The sequence below is a fragment of the Apteryx mantelli genome, chromosome 1, assembly GCF_036417845.1.
Source record: "Apteryx mantelli isolate bAptMan1 chromosome 1, bAptMan1.hap1, whole genome shotgun sequence".
NCBI lineage: Eukaryota > Metazoa > Chordata > Aves > Apterygiformes > Apterygidae > Apteryx > Apteryx mantelli.
The window spans coordinates 82,857,057-82,872,470 of NC_089978.1; the positions used below are offsets into that span (position 1 = coordinate 82,857,057).

General features: G+C 39.4%; 1 protein-coding gene across 4 annotated transcripts in view; it reads right to left on the minus strand.

The window, feature by feature from the left end:
• The window catches only part of MID1 (midline 1), a 151,466-nt gene that overhangs the window by 18,892 nt on the left and 117,160 nt on the right, over positions 1-15,414 (minus strand). For all 4 annotated transcript variants that reach the window (XM_013951248.2, XM_067296491.1, XM_067296499.1 and 1 more), the window contains exons 4-6: positions 13,756-13,863; positions 9,015-9,163; positions 5,440-5,567 (exon numbers count right to left, since the gene is read on the minus strand). In XM_013951248.2, coding sequence (XP_013806702.1) covers positions 5,440-5,567; positions 9,015-9,163; positions 13,756-13,863 — 385 coding nt within the window. The remainder of the gene's footprint in view (positions 1-5,439; positions 5,568-9,014; positions 9,164-13,755; positions 13,864-15,414) is intronic.

Genomic DNA, 15,414 nt, shown 5'->3' on the forward strand with positions numbered 1-15,414 from the left:
TATGTGTCCCTACTGCAACATAGATAATAAATAATAATTTAATGAAAAGCAACAATTACTGAATGTTTAATGAACCATAAATTCATCAAACCATGTCTACATTTCAGTAGCACCTAAGTCCCTTCAACTTCTTTGAAAAAGACAACTTCAATTCTCTCTTAGTTTGCACACCTGGCAGGCCTTACACAAGACTGGAGATTTATAGGCCTTCATGTGACAAGAACAACAGAGATATTTGACCTAAGAAGGACATCTTCTCCCTAGCACTTTTATTTAACCTACACCCACCTGAGACTATACTGCATGAAACTCAGTTCTTCAGCAACATTTATGTCATAAACAACTCAGAATAAAAGAAAACATACCTGCTTCTCCTGCAGATACACAGGGAAGTTTCTCTGTGAATGGTTTGTCAAGACTTTCAAAATAATGCAGAAGTCTGACTGCAAAAATCATTATTCCACGTGAAATACTTCTTTGTAGGGTGTAAATCCATAAAGCAATTAAAGAGAATGACCTTAATTGGTTAGCTGCACCATCACAGTTATAGGTGCTGCTACAGAGCTCAGATGCCACAGGAAAAGCACTACAGAGAGTCCAGGGAGATCTCAAGGCTGCACCAGCACCTTCCCATGCGTGGCCATGTGGCGTGCCCTTTGACATGTGGCACGCTCAGTCACTGCCCAGGACAATGAAGTCCAGCACGCTTAAGCAAAGCAGCAGGAGAACCATCCTAGTGCTGCATACCTAATGCTGTAAGACATAAAGCCTCGTATCCCACCCTTCAGTCCTGTTCCTTGGTGGAGATGCAGTGACTGCCCATGAGCACTTCCAGTCCATTTCAGGGTGAGACCAGAGCACTGACTCACAGCCATAACAAGACTGAAGTTGGACAGCTGATGCTGTTAATACCCTCGGCTGTTTTCTGCCTCCTGTCCACAAACTGTCACCCGATGTCAAGGAAAGCTGAAAAAAAGTGAAGCAGCTCCTGAAACACCAAAATTTACAGACTTGAGCAATGAGGGAACCTGGAATCAGTGCCAGGTGACTTAGCAAGACACAGTGAAAACTGCAGTGGATTAAGGAAGTGCTTCCCAATGACAGTAGCTCTCCTTGGTCATGGAGTGGCAATCTCCGTAAGAGGACCAGGGCAAACACCTGTGAGTGGTAAGTGCTTCAGTCACTTTGACTTTCCTTCTCTTGCATTCATGAATCAACACTCTCTGACAAGAGTTAAAATCATTGCTGAAGGCTGTCTTGGTTCTTTTCTGTGACTTTGACTCAAAACTGAGGAGACGCACTTACATAGTCAGGAACCACATCTGAAGTGCCTGAAAGGCAATAACTAATATTAGAAAAGCAGTTTCTTAAATTTTCTCCTGGAAATAACTGAACTTGTGAGCACACCTACTCCTTTTCAGGGCAAAGTCAATCAGGTTAGTCTAACCCACCTTCCATTCAATGTCATTTGCATGGCTTTGCCCTGAAGCAGACTGAAAGCATTCCCATGGTCCATTCACCTAAGATGCAGCTTAAGCAGCTGCCACCTCTCACTGATGAGTCCCAGCATGGGTGCAGTGGCTCCTGGGTGACTGTTTCTAGTTCCTTTCAGTGCAAGGTCACACAAATTTGCTCAAAATACTTCAACTTCCTTTCATTTGTTTGCCGTCCACCTCCCTGCTGGGATGATGATTGAATTTGTAAAGGTTTCTTACTGATTTCAACCCTAAGTAAAAGAGGAAGATGTAAGCCATCACTTTGACCTAATGTTGCTAGAAGTGTTCACATTGTCAGCTATGAATATGAGGGAGATGAGAAAGCTGCTCTGAACCTCTCTCAGTTAACTACTGGCTCCCCAGTGTGTTATGACACTAGACTTTAACAGTACGGAAGAACTTGAGATGCACAGCTACATCAGATATGGATACAAATTCAGTGTGCTAGCAGCGTGCCATGCCTAAGCTTAGCATCAAGGGCTTGGTCACACAGCCATGTAGACATACTCTTTGGGTAGACCAGACCTTTCCAAAAACAATTGAATAAAAAGAGATTACACTCAAAGCATGATATTTGGCTCATTGGAGATGGGTTTTGATCTCTTAATATTGAAAGCAAGTTTGGAGGAAAGGTAGGTTGTGAAGGGTTTCCAGAATGAAGTTATTCTGATGTGAAGAAACTGTTGGCATATGCTAGGTGATACATACACATAAGTGCAGTCACAGCTAGAGTGATGGGTGAGGAAAATATCTTTGTTTTAGAAGGGATTTCTTAAGAAAGGCAAATTGCAAGGTCAAAGAATAGATATTGCTACAGCTGAGATTCAATGTAGTAAGATTTAGGACAGGACTCTTTGATGCACAATGGATCAAAACAATCTTTAATATGTACAGAAAGGATGTGTCCCTCGTAGGCATCGTCTGGATCTAGCCAGATACAGGTGTAGGTAAAAGATGAGCTCCAGATGATAGGCTTGAGCAACTGGCAAGTTAAGAAAGCTTCCAAAAGAAAATAGATATGCAGGAAGGAATGGTCAGAGGAAGATTAAGAGTATTGTTTTACTATATTGAGCTGGACATCTCAGTGTCTGGCTAGAAACTTTCAAAGAGGTATCAGAGATTTTCATTTGGATACCAGAAGCTTTGGACAGACAGATGCATAAATCATCAGCACAAAGATAAAGTAGTTAAATTTGTATTTGTGGATGAAATAGCCTAGAGAGAATCTATAGAGGGAAGAAAGAAAGATGCAAACTTCAATGAGCCACATAGAAAACTATGGGGGGGGGGGGCAGATGAAGAAGATCTGACAAACAATACACTGAGGAAGGACCAAAGGAGAAGAAAATTTCCAGAAGACAATCTTGATCCATTGTTTTGAAGACAACTGAGGGCCAAGAGGATGAGGTTGGATTCGAGCTTTGACATTTTGTTCAGAAGAAGTACAGATGACAAATATAATACAGGCTTCTTCATTTATTTGGCAACACAGGTGTATCAATAGGAGTTACAAATGTTCTTCATTTTATTTAACGCTGTCAAACATGATCAATTCACTCTGTCACACAACTTTCAGAGTAAGAGCTACAAAGATTCCATTCGTCAATCTGAAAGGGGTAAAATAAATTATCATCCAGAGTAAAAACAGAGAATAATCAAGTGAATTTGACTCTTGGGATTATACAGATACACATATGCATATACATATTTAAGTATATGTAAATAAATGATTTTAACAGTCTGGATAGGTTCATTTTTATGCTCAGATAATTTGGACTTGTGGTTTAGATTTTGTCATTGCAGCCATATGTTATTTATTAATGTGAAGAAAAATACTATATCTGATAGAGTCAGAGCTGGCTAAAACTGTTTTTCACTGGCCATCTAGGGCAAAGATGAAAATGGTAGATTAGGAACTGCTCAATATATTAAAAATTCCCTTAGACTGAATTGTGAGTGATTTTTCAAGACTGCGGATGAGGCAGGAAGAAGGATGAGGAGGCAACGTGTAGGTGGCACAGCAAGCACAATGGACCACAGAAATGATCTTCATGGCACTGGACCTTGTGGCAAAGCATCTTTCATTTTGGGACAGAAATGTCCTTCATTTTCAGCAGTCCACAGCAATTAGGCTGTGTAATGTTGGCATGGGATGTGCAAAGGGGAGAAGACTGGGGTGAGGGGAAGAGATTGTTAGATGGAATTCACCCCATATTGCTTTAAAGGTCTAAAACGCAATTATCTAAATGTGAATGAGTCATTCTAGCCTCTCTTTAGAGCTAACAGGGAGAAATAGGCACCTCCAGAATTGCGTCATTTGACCTGAGATACATGCCTTAAAATGAGGCAGTTATTCCTCTTCTTTGACTATAAAGGAAGTTGAGGGTGATTACTTTACATTTAGATTCCTAAGTTAGGGCAAACAAGTCTGGCTTTTTGTTACTCCTCCCTTTCATTTCCTTGGCTTTCCTTGGCAAACAAGTCTGGCTTTTTGTTACTCCTCCCTTTCATTTCCTTGGCTTTTTAGGTTTTATGTTACAGTTTTGGGGTGAACACTCAATACAGAGGCAGGATTCCAGGAGACTTTGGGGAGAGTAGGATTCATTTCACTGATGGGATAATATTTCATTGGTGCCATATAAAAAGGAGCAAGGGACACATAACATGGTATTATTGTATATTATTTACTTGGGTATGTGTTAAACACTGATTGCAATCCCCAGTTACACAGTGCTACAAATATTTCTTGCAGATAAAATCCCTCATGCAGATATGCCAAAAAATCCCACAGCTGTAGAAGGCAAGGGTGGTGCTGCCCTGTGCATACAGCCTTGCTCCTCCTAGTATTCATTTGTTCCCTGCAGAAAAGCCAGAAACTAGCCCTCTGCATGGCAAAAGATCCAACCACAGAGACTCTGCATTCTCACATTCTTCCGAAATATGACGGGCACCTCTCCTGCAAACTGGGCTAAGAGATGAAAATTTTTGGATGAAAATTTTGAGTGGTTTTCTAACAATGCTTTGTGTCCTTCATTGTAAATTCTCACTGTTAACAGAGGATGCTTAGAGACCCGGCAAAATGAAAACCTACTCCCTGTCTCTTCTGTTTTCAATTGAACTGGAATGAATTGTTCTAATTCTGGCATTGAAATCAAAACACTCTTAATTACAGTAATTTGTTTCTCTTTGTGAGTCATTACATACTCTGAGATTGCACATTACTCAGACCTTGAGTAAGGGTCTAATCCTGCAGGCTTCTTTAGGCCAAATGCTCTGTTAAGTGAGCTAGAGTTTTGCTCTGTGGAGAACCAAACCCTTACCCTAGCAGAGAGCACACTGCATGCTCTCCAGCCCTGAACCCAGTGCGGTCTTACAGTTACACAGTGGGGGAAATATGCAATATCATTATGCAGAGATATAAGAAGACTGCTTTCTTTGCTGAGCCTTTGATGTTGATCGTTTGAACAGCTTCTGGTTGCTTGCAAGAGACCTGCCAGGCTGCATTCTCCTGCAGCTCTGAGGAAGCCCCAAGCATGACACATCGAGCGCCTGACCCAGGGACATAGGATTTGGCCCCTGCTCTTCCTCCTCAGGGGAAGCAATCTGAGCCCTTCCATGCTGAGCTCAAGCTGTTCCTCCTTTCATGTTCACACTGCTGCGGTGGCCACTCCACCAGGCAGGGAGGATAAACGATCCAAGGCTTTTAACTGTTTCTCCCTCCCATTTGCCCTTCTCTGGTGGGAAGGGGTGTGAGGACAGGAGATGGGAAATACATCCCAGTTGTGCCCTGCAGCACCTAATGCCATGTATGGCATTCTGGGGGTGCTCAGCATTACATGTTCTTCTGAACAGGGATAGGAGCAGGAATAAAAATGAGGGCAATGAATAAAATCCTATCACTAATGTTTTATGAGGAACTTGAGCATTTTGAAAAGAAAAGTACCTGTAAGATAATCAAGGCATTCCAACAATTTCTTCTCTCTGGTAAAATCAAGTGCGAAAGTATCAAAAGTATCATTGAGATTAATTTCAGGAATTAGAACCTGGGAGGATGCAGTTGCCATGGAAACCCTATAATGAAAAGAAAAAATCTTTTAGCACACCGAAAGTGCACAGCAGCTTTCACATCAAGGTGAGACCTAATCATCATTATCAATTGCGTGTCAAAAGGCTCGACAAAAACACCTTTACAAGTATTTTGTTTATCTGGTTTAAGTTAGGAGCTTCTTCTGTCCCTTTTTTTTTTTTTTTCGAAAGTGAAGACTCCAGTAAAAATCCATTATTACCTAGTTTTTACTTAGTATGCAGAGTTAGATACACTTTTAACAAAATATTAAGCCTCAGTCTGCTTTCAATTGTTCCTTCCACTCACCCGCTGAACCAAAGTAGCATAAATATTATTTTCATTTGTGTTTTAAGCAACCCTGACAGATGCTGTGTCTCTCCCACCCCTTGTTTCCCCATGTCGTTTCTTGCTCCAGGCACTCCTTCACACCTCTGTCTCAAGGGCTTGGTGTGGCTCACCACACCTCCTCAGCTGTTCAGCAAGGCCCACAGCTGTTAACTTCAAAAGGTGCAGCGGGGGGCGGGGATAAAACAAAGAGATGTCAGGACAGTTTATTTTGAAAGGCTTTTCCCTGTAAAGCAAGTGTGCATGTTTATATTTCCTTCAAAACTGAAGGTTTTTTGCCTAGCTCATTTCAAAAGCTACACCCACTTTTAATCTGTCCAGCATTACTAATATAAAGACACAAGCTTTTACAGGAGAACTGCAGTCAAGATGTATTTTTGGGACCTTTCAGCTTGATAGCTCAAAATACATCTTACTGGATAGCTGGACATTGGATCTGTTTACAGAAAGCTCAGGAAAGAATTCAGGTCTGTTTAAGCAAAGAGGTTAAGCCTTTTCTTACACAACAGAAACATGTTAATTGTTTCAGTTTTGAGAAAATACATAACCATGCACACAATGTACGTCACCCACCTGTTATTCATGACATGTCAGATCAAAATATTTTGATTGCTTCAATTAAAAGTTTCCCAAACTAGAGTATTTCACTGTAGACCTGGCTCAAAAGGTTCCTGGCCAAATTCTTACTAAGAACTACGTTTTCATGTATTTCTCCTGTTGTATTTTAGGACAATACAATTAGAAAAGATAAAAACTGAGTTGCACAACTCATTGCCTTTAGCATAGTTTTCTAGAACTGAGCTGAGAAAGTTTCCTAGTCAATAATTGTTGTTATACAGTTTTCAGCACTGTTCCTCTTGCAACTCTGGCTGGATAATTAAGTCCAAAGTAGATGCTACTAGAGATGATGTTTTTAGAGAGAATAAATGAACTACCTTTTACCTTGTGTTTAATGAGAAAAATTCCCTGAGCTCTTTCACTCCTATTTTTTTTTCTTGCTATTTTTCCCCATGGTTCATATGAAGTCATACCACCATGTTTTTATATCTAGTACAGAAGACACACATTTCTTGTAGGCCCTGTATTGGGGCCAACTCAGGTTTATGTATACATTTAAAATTCAACAATGGCCTTGCTAGGAAATCAACAAGTAGGAATCTAAGCAGAAGAGCTTCTCTGAATGCCTCCATAAAGCACAGATTTATTATGAAGAAGACCATATCATCAGGCCCTTTTGGGCTACTGTCTGGGGCTATGCAAAGGGTGCTCTGTGAGTAAGCATATTAAAGTCCAATTTTGGTGAGGTTAGCAGCCTGCAGTTTCATAGACCGTATCATCGTCTTAAGTTCAGAGGACTGAATTTCCTCTTGTACTTCTGCCTCTTCTTTCTGACACTGTATTTGATTGGTAAGGGTTTTTCTAGGGTAAATGCATTTCACCCTCAGTGAATAATCCATGACCTAAGTCATTGTAATGTGTGTAATGTCTTTGCTGTATAAAGTTACCTATTGTGCTTACAATGGAGAATATTATCCTGCAAATACTTTGAAATGTGTGCATGAAGAAATGGAATGAGCATAATTTGGGGGCACTGTTTTAGCTGCTGGAACTGAGGCCCTGGTGAGAGTGTTACATGAGTAGTCTAGAAGCAAACAAAACATTGCTAACCACATGAGAACTAAGAGAGCTACTTGTGGGGAAAACTTTATTAATCAAACTTAGTCTCTTTTTCCATTTGGAATTTGTCTGCAAGCACTTTGTGTTATTCTTCTCAGTTTTATTAATTTGAAACAATTCTCTGGTTTGCAGGGCGTTCACAGCCATGTCATTACAGATAGTAATCTGCGATAGCCAAGAATTAGACTTGATTAGATACATATGCCAACTGGTCTTATTTCTATTCTCTGAGTGTCTCTCTTGTGACTGTATTTATAAGGCAACTATTCATGTTTACAAGTTCGAAATGGAATTTCCCTGAATATTTTCTGGTACTCAGTTAAAAGTGCCTGCTGTTTATTCTATAGAATACTGAAAAAAAGCCCAGAATCTCACCAAGAGCATTTTAATTATTTGAGATTGTATATTCTGTGGTAGTTCTACTATCAGCTTCAGCTAAGTATCATAGTTTATCTTGGTGACAGAATACAAAACAAAGTCCAACTGTGACAGATCAAACTTAATCTCCTGCAGTGAACAAGCTTGGTTTTTCTCTCTCTCTCTCTTTTTTTTTATTATCCAGCAAAGTTTCAACTCTCTGGAACTGTAACCAGCATCCCAGTATTGCTGGCTTATTCAGAAATTGATTAAAATAGTTTTGATGAAGCCTGATATTCCAGGAATCCGCACACAGTACTCCAGAGGAAGTGACAGAGTTAAAAAATTAAATAATAAGAGCCGGGAATGTCATGACCTGGATTAAGCCAAATTAGGCTGGACGATGTGAAGACATAATGTGAAACCAGAATTTAAAAAAAAACAGCTGAATGAACGAAGATACTTTTAAGCTACAGAAATTTCCTGTATGTAGGGATTCAGCATGGCAACTGCCATATCTTTCAGACACCCAAGTTTTCAAACTCTCAACCCTGAGTGGGCTACCACAGAGATGTACGTTGCAGGCTCCCGAAGTTACACATTTCCTTACCTTGCCACTTGCTATTCTGCAAGGAATACAGGTCAGGCAAGATCATTGCAAACTTCATCTAAGGTCTGCACTGCCTGATTTCATTCTCAATCTCAGACTTTTCCATAGAGCAGGAATTGCAGTCTCCAGATACCTCTCTATTTAGTATGTTTAGTGCCAGACCTCTGCTCGGTATCTATTGATATCTGTGCTACCTCCTTCATTTGTGGATGCTATTATTGTTCAAAGTCTTAGTTTACACTCATTTTTGCTCAATCCTTTTTCAAAGGGTCATTTTGATTTAGCATTATGGTAAGGCCCTTCCCATTCTAGTACAGTACAAAGTGGTGTTATTGTGAAATGTAGCAATTCATTCCTCCCTCTTTAAGCACATCTTGATGGGACAAGACATTACTGCAATTATGACAAACCATCTGCCTTAAATTTAGGTTCTTCTGTTTACCAAGAGGAAACTCTTCTTTACCTTTCAGTGATGTTTTTAGCAGTTTGCAGGAAGCGAGCATGATCATTCTCCTTCAGTGACTGTTCGGCCTGAGAGATGAGGGACGTCGAGCGTTCAATGCACTGTTTGCAGTTTGCAATCTGCTGAGCCAGTTTTCTCAACCTCACCACCTTGAATGGAAACATAAGAAACCGGTCACATCTCTAAGGTCACAAATAATGAACACATTTACACTTCCGAGGCAGAGCTGTCATGCAAAGGGTGAGCTAGGACAAATGGCTTTCCTGACAAGAGTTGCTTTCATGCTAGCTTCATGGTGAGCCCCTTCCACTAACCACATAACATTTTTTATAAGAGACAAGCACAGCCTTTCTGCCTCAACATTTTCCACGTGGAGAACAACAGAGGAGAGCCAAAATAAGCACAGCTGGCCTATTTTCCTACAGAAGAAACGTTATTTCCTGGCACTTTCTACTTACATGATAACTAAAGGCTATTTAGATAACCATTTCCCTGAGGTGATGAGATCTGTTAAAAGCAGCTCACAGATTAACTACTTTTTACTCATTACTGAGGTGATTTTCATAAAAATCATCTGAAAATAAAACTTGATGAAAAAGACTGTTCCCTCCACTAACAATATATATTTGCCCTTTTCATTATTTGCTTCTAGTTAGGCATGCTGTTTTCTTGTTGGATATTTTTAACTGGACAAAAGCACAGTAGCACTGAAGATCTGATTACTATTACTGCAAACCTATGTGCTGGAGATAAACACATTAGATGTGACTGTAATCACTAGCTGAAAGGTTAGGGAGGGGCACAGTTCATCCACCACTTAAAGACAATGTTGGCTAGCAAAACTTTTGGTTCCTGAAAGATCTGGGAGTCCTTCCCATTTTTATCATATCAGGATCACCACTACCTCATAGTTTGAACAGGGGTAAGAAAAAGGAAGGAAATGAAATAAATCTGTAGTTCAGAAAAACATTAAGACCCAGTTACATATAAAATGAGGAAACTAACAACTAAGTGGATTAGCAGAAAGATCCAAATTTATAATCAAGATAACATTCCCAATCTCAGTAATTAAGGCACAAACTTTGAAGTTGCTGAGTTTAATTTCAGACATAATTGTGACAGGAGTTTTGTATGGTAAGCAGAGATGAAGGTATCATACTGCACCTATACAACACCAGAAAACTGTAGAAAAATAAATTTTTTGGAAAACTGCTAAAAGGAAAATACTGACCAAAGGATGAGTGTCCTGTAACTTTGGTATTTCTTTTAAAGATGGAAATAATAAAGAGAGAAAATTGCTGGGAAAGCCTGAAGATTTTGATAATACTAACAATCTGATCAGCTTTTCAGATGAACTAATGCCATGCCACATTTGCTGTGCTTGACTTGATAAAAATGTGGAATAGTCTAATGAAGATTCTTTTGAAATGTGGTCTTTGAAGAAAGCATCCCGGAATAACTGTTCAGCAAAATTTGTAATTAGTATAACCTATCAAGGAATCTGCTCTTGCAAAATCACAGACTCACACAAGCATTAAGGCAGGAGCAGACCTCAGGAGGTCTCTGGTCCAACCTGCTGCTCAAAGCAGGGCCAGCTCTGAGGTCAGACCGGGTTGCTTGAGTTCCCCAGCCTCTCTGGGCAACTATTACCATGCTAAGCTTGATAGAAAACTTTTTTTCCCCCCGACTTCCAGCCTGAACCTCTCTTGTTGCAACTTGTACCTCATCTCCCTCCCTCCTGCCATGTACCACTGTGAGAAGCCCAGCTCCATCTCCTCAGTGACCTCTCATAGGCACTGGTGGGGGCTGTTTGGTGCCCTGAAGCCCTGAAGTTTGGTTCCCCAGGCTGAACAAGCCCAGCGCCCATGGCCTCTCCTCACAAGGCAAGTGCTGCAGCCCCCACCACCTTGGGAGTCCTCCACTGAACTCACTCCAGTTTGTCCACATCTTTCCAGCACTGGGGGGCCCAAAAACTGGACACAGTACTCTAATGAGTGGTCTAGTGAGTGCCATGGAGAGAGGGATAATCATCTCTTTTGATTTACACTTCTCTTCATACAGCCCAGGATGCTGTTGGCTTTCCTGCACCGCTGGCTCATGTTTATGCTGCTAAAGACTAGGCTGTATGATCACCTTGGGGAAGACTCAATAACTGAAGTACTCATGTGAGTAAAGAAATAGTAGTGAGGTCCTTATTTTTCATAAACATATTGAGAAGTGGAGACAGTTTGGAAACAAATTGTTTAACACTGTGCTTATATTGGGATACACATTAGACACTGGAAAGGGTCAACAGAGTGCTTTGTGGGGAACAAAATGTTTTCTCTAAATGTGCATTTATGCAGACATCATACTTTGGCCTACACCAGTCTAAGCAGGGGTAGGTTCATTGCAATAATAAATAGCTCACCCCTTTATTTTGGCATTAACTAATCAAACAAACAATGAATTGAAATAACTATTACCTCGCAATCAGAGAGCATCTCATGGTTTGTGGGTTCTACATGTGAACTTAGTTTTTTGGTTGCTTGATTTTTTTATGTATCTTCTTCATGAAGACAACTGATGATAAATCTGAAAAGGAGGAGTTTCCCTTCCCATAATGGCAGGAATGACCTCTGCATTCAATTTATCCTATCTGTTTGATATTTAAGTACATTTTTTCTCATTAAATGTTCTATAAGATTTTATAGGTATAGATAGTTGACATTAAGAGTGGAGCTGTATCACATTGTCAGACTTGTATGTCTGAATCCGCAGCCTTGCAGCCATAGCTAGAACTTTACTTGAGTGTTTCCAGCTCCGTAGCCATAACCATAGCCCTATTGATAAATGTTCCACACTCTGTCTTCCAGAAAGACTATGGAGAGCAGCCACAGACCCTCTTAAAAGAAAGCACACTGGGCTGAATTTCCTGTGGCTCTTTGGATTTGCTGGCCAATACAAAGAAGGGGCTCCCTGAGTAATGCTTAGCAAGTTTTTGTGGTATGTATGAAAAATGCCTGAACTGTAACTATTATAATATTTATACAATTGGTTATAAAGGACTAGCCTGATTCCTATATTAAGAGGAAATGGCTAGCTCTACAGGTAAGCCTGACTGTCTGTCTACGCCAGCATTTTGTGTTAGACTGGCCAGTAGTGGAGGCATCGGATAGGGGAATTACACTTTCTCAGAGGACCTCCTTAGCTAGCAGCAGTCTGTGGCTTAAGGTCGTCCTGAGCCTGAAGTGGTGATGTGGTATGCATTTTTGTATTTTTATTCATTTTCTATTTTTTCTTCAATATGTTTTTCTTCCATGAATTAATCTAACTGTATTTTGCACCCATGAAATTTTTTAATGTCTACAACATTTTTGGGCAAGGTGTTTCAGAGCTTAACAAAGCCTCCTTTCAGAGCTTAACAAATACTTCCTTTGGTATCGTTTTTTTGTTGTTGAACAAAGTAGAACAAAGAATGGGAAAGATTCTGATACCAGCTATGTTCACATAAAGTTGGAGTCAATCATATTATAAATCTTCCATGCTGTGACAGACATTAGAATACAGCTTAGGAACCGATGGATTCATTAAAAGCAACCTATGTATACAGCACAGCTCCAAATTAATGGAAAGTTTCTACTTCGTTGGAAGCACAGATGGTCTCACTGCATAGAGAAACAGAGTAGGAACAATAATGCAGAAGACTATCATCTTTTTCATTTTGAATAGAACTATATTTTGTTAACAGCATGAGGAAATTCAAGTTCTGTCATATAATGTACAGAAACTGTAGTTTCAAACATGTTTAAGTCAGCTCTTGCCTAAAGGCTTTTTATTTCAAGTTAATTGGAATATCTTGACAGCCAAATGAACCATCCAACCAGCTCTTGACTTTATTCCTTTCCTGAGTTTTTCCCACATAAGAAGAGTTTATATTTGACTTAGTTATTTTAACAGTTAAAGAGTAAACACGATGTACCAAGTAAATAAGAATGCTAATTTAACTTTAATATGTTTCTGAGTTAAAAGATAACTAGCTCAATGGCTTGAAATTTGAGCAAATATCAGTGATTTTTCCTGCCCGTTATGTTTTTCACTAACAGTCATTAAACCTCAGTAATTAGAAATGTATACTTCATTTCATTTACTGCATGTTTTTTCATATACATTCTTTTTTGTATAAAAAAGTTAGATTTCCTATTCCCAAAAAAGACAACAATTGAAACACAGTCTTCATGTAAAATTATTTTCTATGAGTATTTTAACTAATGTATTCATGCAGATAATTGCCAGCCACAACAGCAAATGCTGTGGCGTGATGAAAACTTACATTGGGGATGCACTGTCAAACATCCAACAGAGTGAAGGAAGCATTAATTAGTCATCATTTTATTATCATCTACTGATGGTGAAATCATTTCAGTGTTTATCCTTAATCAAAATTGCATGTTGAAAGAGAAATGCTAAACAAAGTGGTGACTTTCAGTCTACCACAGAATCACAGAATCACAGAATGGTTGAGGTTGGAAGGGACCTCTGGAGATCATCTACTCCAAACCCCCTGCTCAAGCAGGATCACCCAGAGCAGCTGCCCAAGATTCTGTGCTGACAGATTTTACTCTTCTTTATCTGAAAGTAGTAATGGCCCAGGAATACACAGGATTCTTACAAATTTGTATTAGTAACACCTAAAGTCAAAAAGTCGTAAGCATGTGGAAGCTCTGTTGACCTACTTGTGACAAAGTAGAAAAGCTCTTACCTTTCCTTCCTTGATTTTAGTTCCAATTATTTGTCGCCTTTGTTGAATTATTTCAATGAGCTGGTCACATTCTTCCATCAGCTTTGTTTCTTGGCGGGATGCGTTTACCTACAAAGCAAACCTTTTTCATTAGCAAATCTTTTAAAGACATTTTCATTTTTCTTTTTCTAATTTAAAAGTTGTAATTTTTAAAATATAGGTTTGGGCATTTTTTACTCTGTTCTGTGTACAATTTATATGTTATTTTGCTCCTCCCATCTTGAATTTTGTGAAACACTGATGTCTGAGTGTTTTGTTTGTGCCCTTTGTAAGAGGTAAGACTAGGAAACAGATACTTATCAGCTATTTCTAACTCAAGTAAGATATACCTGGTCCTGTGAGGTTTGAGTGATGCCAGTTACAGCTGACATGAGAGACACGTAAAGCTCTTCAATAGGTGCTTAACATGTGACGGATTCAAACCTAACATAAGACCGAAGTGAATACTAATGCATAAAAGACTGCATTAGACAGTCTGTCTAGTACAGTATCTTGCCTCTGACAGCTGCTAGTGCCAGCATCTGCTAGCAATGCATGTTGAAAGGCCAAGCATGTATGATCATTCCCATGGATATTTTCACAACCTCTAACACACATCCTCACAACAATTTGCAGTTCAGATTCTTCTTGAACCAGACCCAATTTCTACATATTTAGTAACCCTCATAAGACTTCTCTTCTGTGAACTTACTCAGTCCCTCCTTCAGCCCCTGTAAACTTTCAGCATCCCCACCATCGTATGGCAATGAGTACCACAGCCTAACTTGCGGCTGTGTGAACAACTATCTTCTATAGTAGATTTGAACCCGTCTCCTGCCAGCTGCACTTAATGACTCCACATTCTCTTACTAGAAAGGACAGTGAATTACTGATACCTATCCACAATCTCTGTGCCACTTGTGATTTTTACAGCTCACTGTTTTATCACTGTTTGTAGGGCCTATTTTCCACACTGAAGAATCTCACATGATTCAATTATTTCTTGTATGAAAGCCTTTCCACACCTTTGATCATCCTTGTTTCTCTTCTCTGAAACTTTGCCAGGTCTACTATCTTCTTTCTGACATGGGGAACAGAACTATACTAAGCATTCAAGGTGCAAATGAACTATGGATTCATACAGTGGTATGATCTCTATTTTTGTCTTGATTCCTTTCATAATGATTCCTAACATCCAATTTGCTGAGCTGAATGCTTAAAAATATTGTTTATTATTGTCAGTATCTACCTAGAGGTTTGTGAAAGATCCAAGTTACCAAAGATCCAAGTGGTACTGCCAAGTCATGTGTTTTTGACTCATCTTTTATTATTATTACTTTTCCTCAGCAATGAATCAGAACACAATAGCTGTGCTTATGTACCTATCTGTAGTATAAGTATACAAGCTGCTGAAACTGTTCTTCAGTGCAAGAAAAAGCTGACAAAGAATATTAGCTTTCTACGGAAAATGTTGACTTTTTGTCAAAAAATAATAAAGTTCAAAATAGAAAAATTTTGGTTCCCAGCTGAAAATGTTTTGTTTCTAGGGGAGACTGAATTTTTCAATGAAATGTCAACATTCTGTATGACAAGAAAAATGAACTTCCCCACCAGTAGTGTGTATAACTTGTATGTACATGC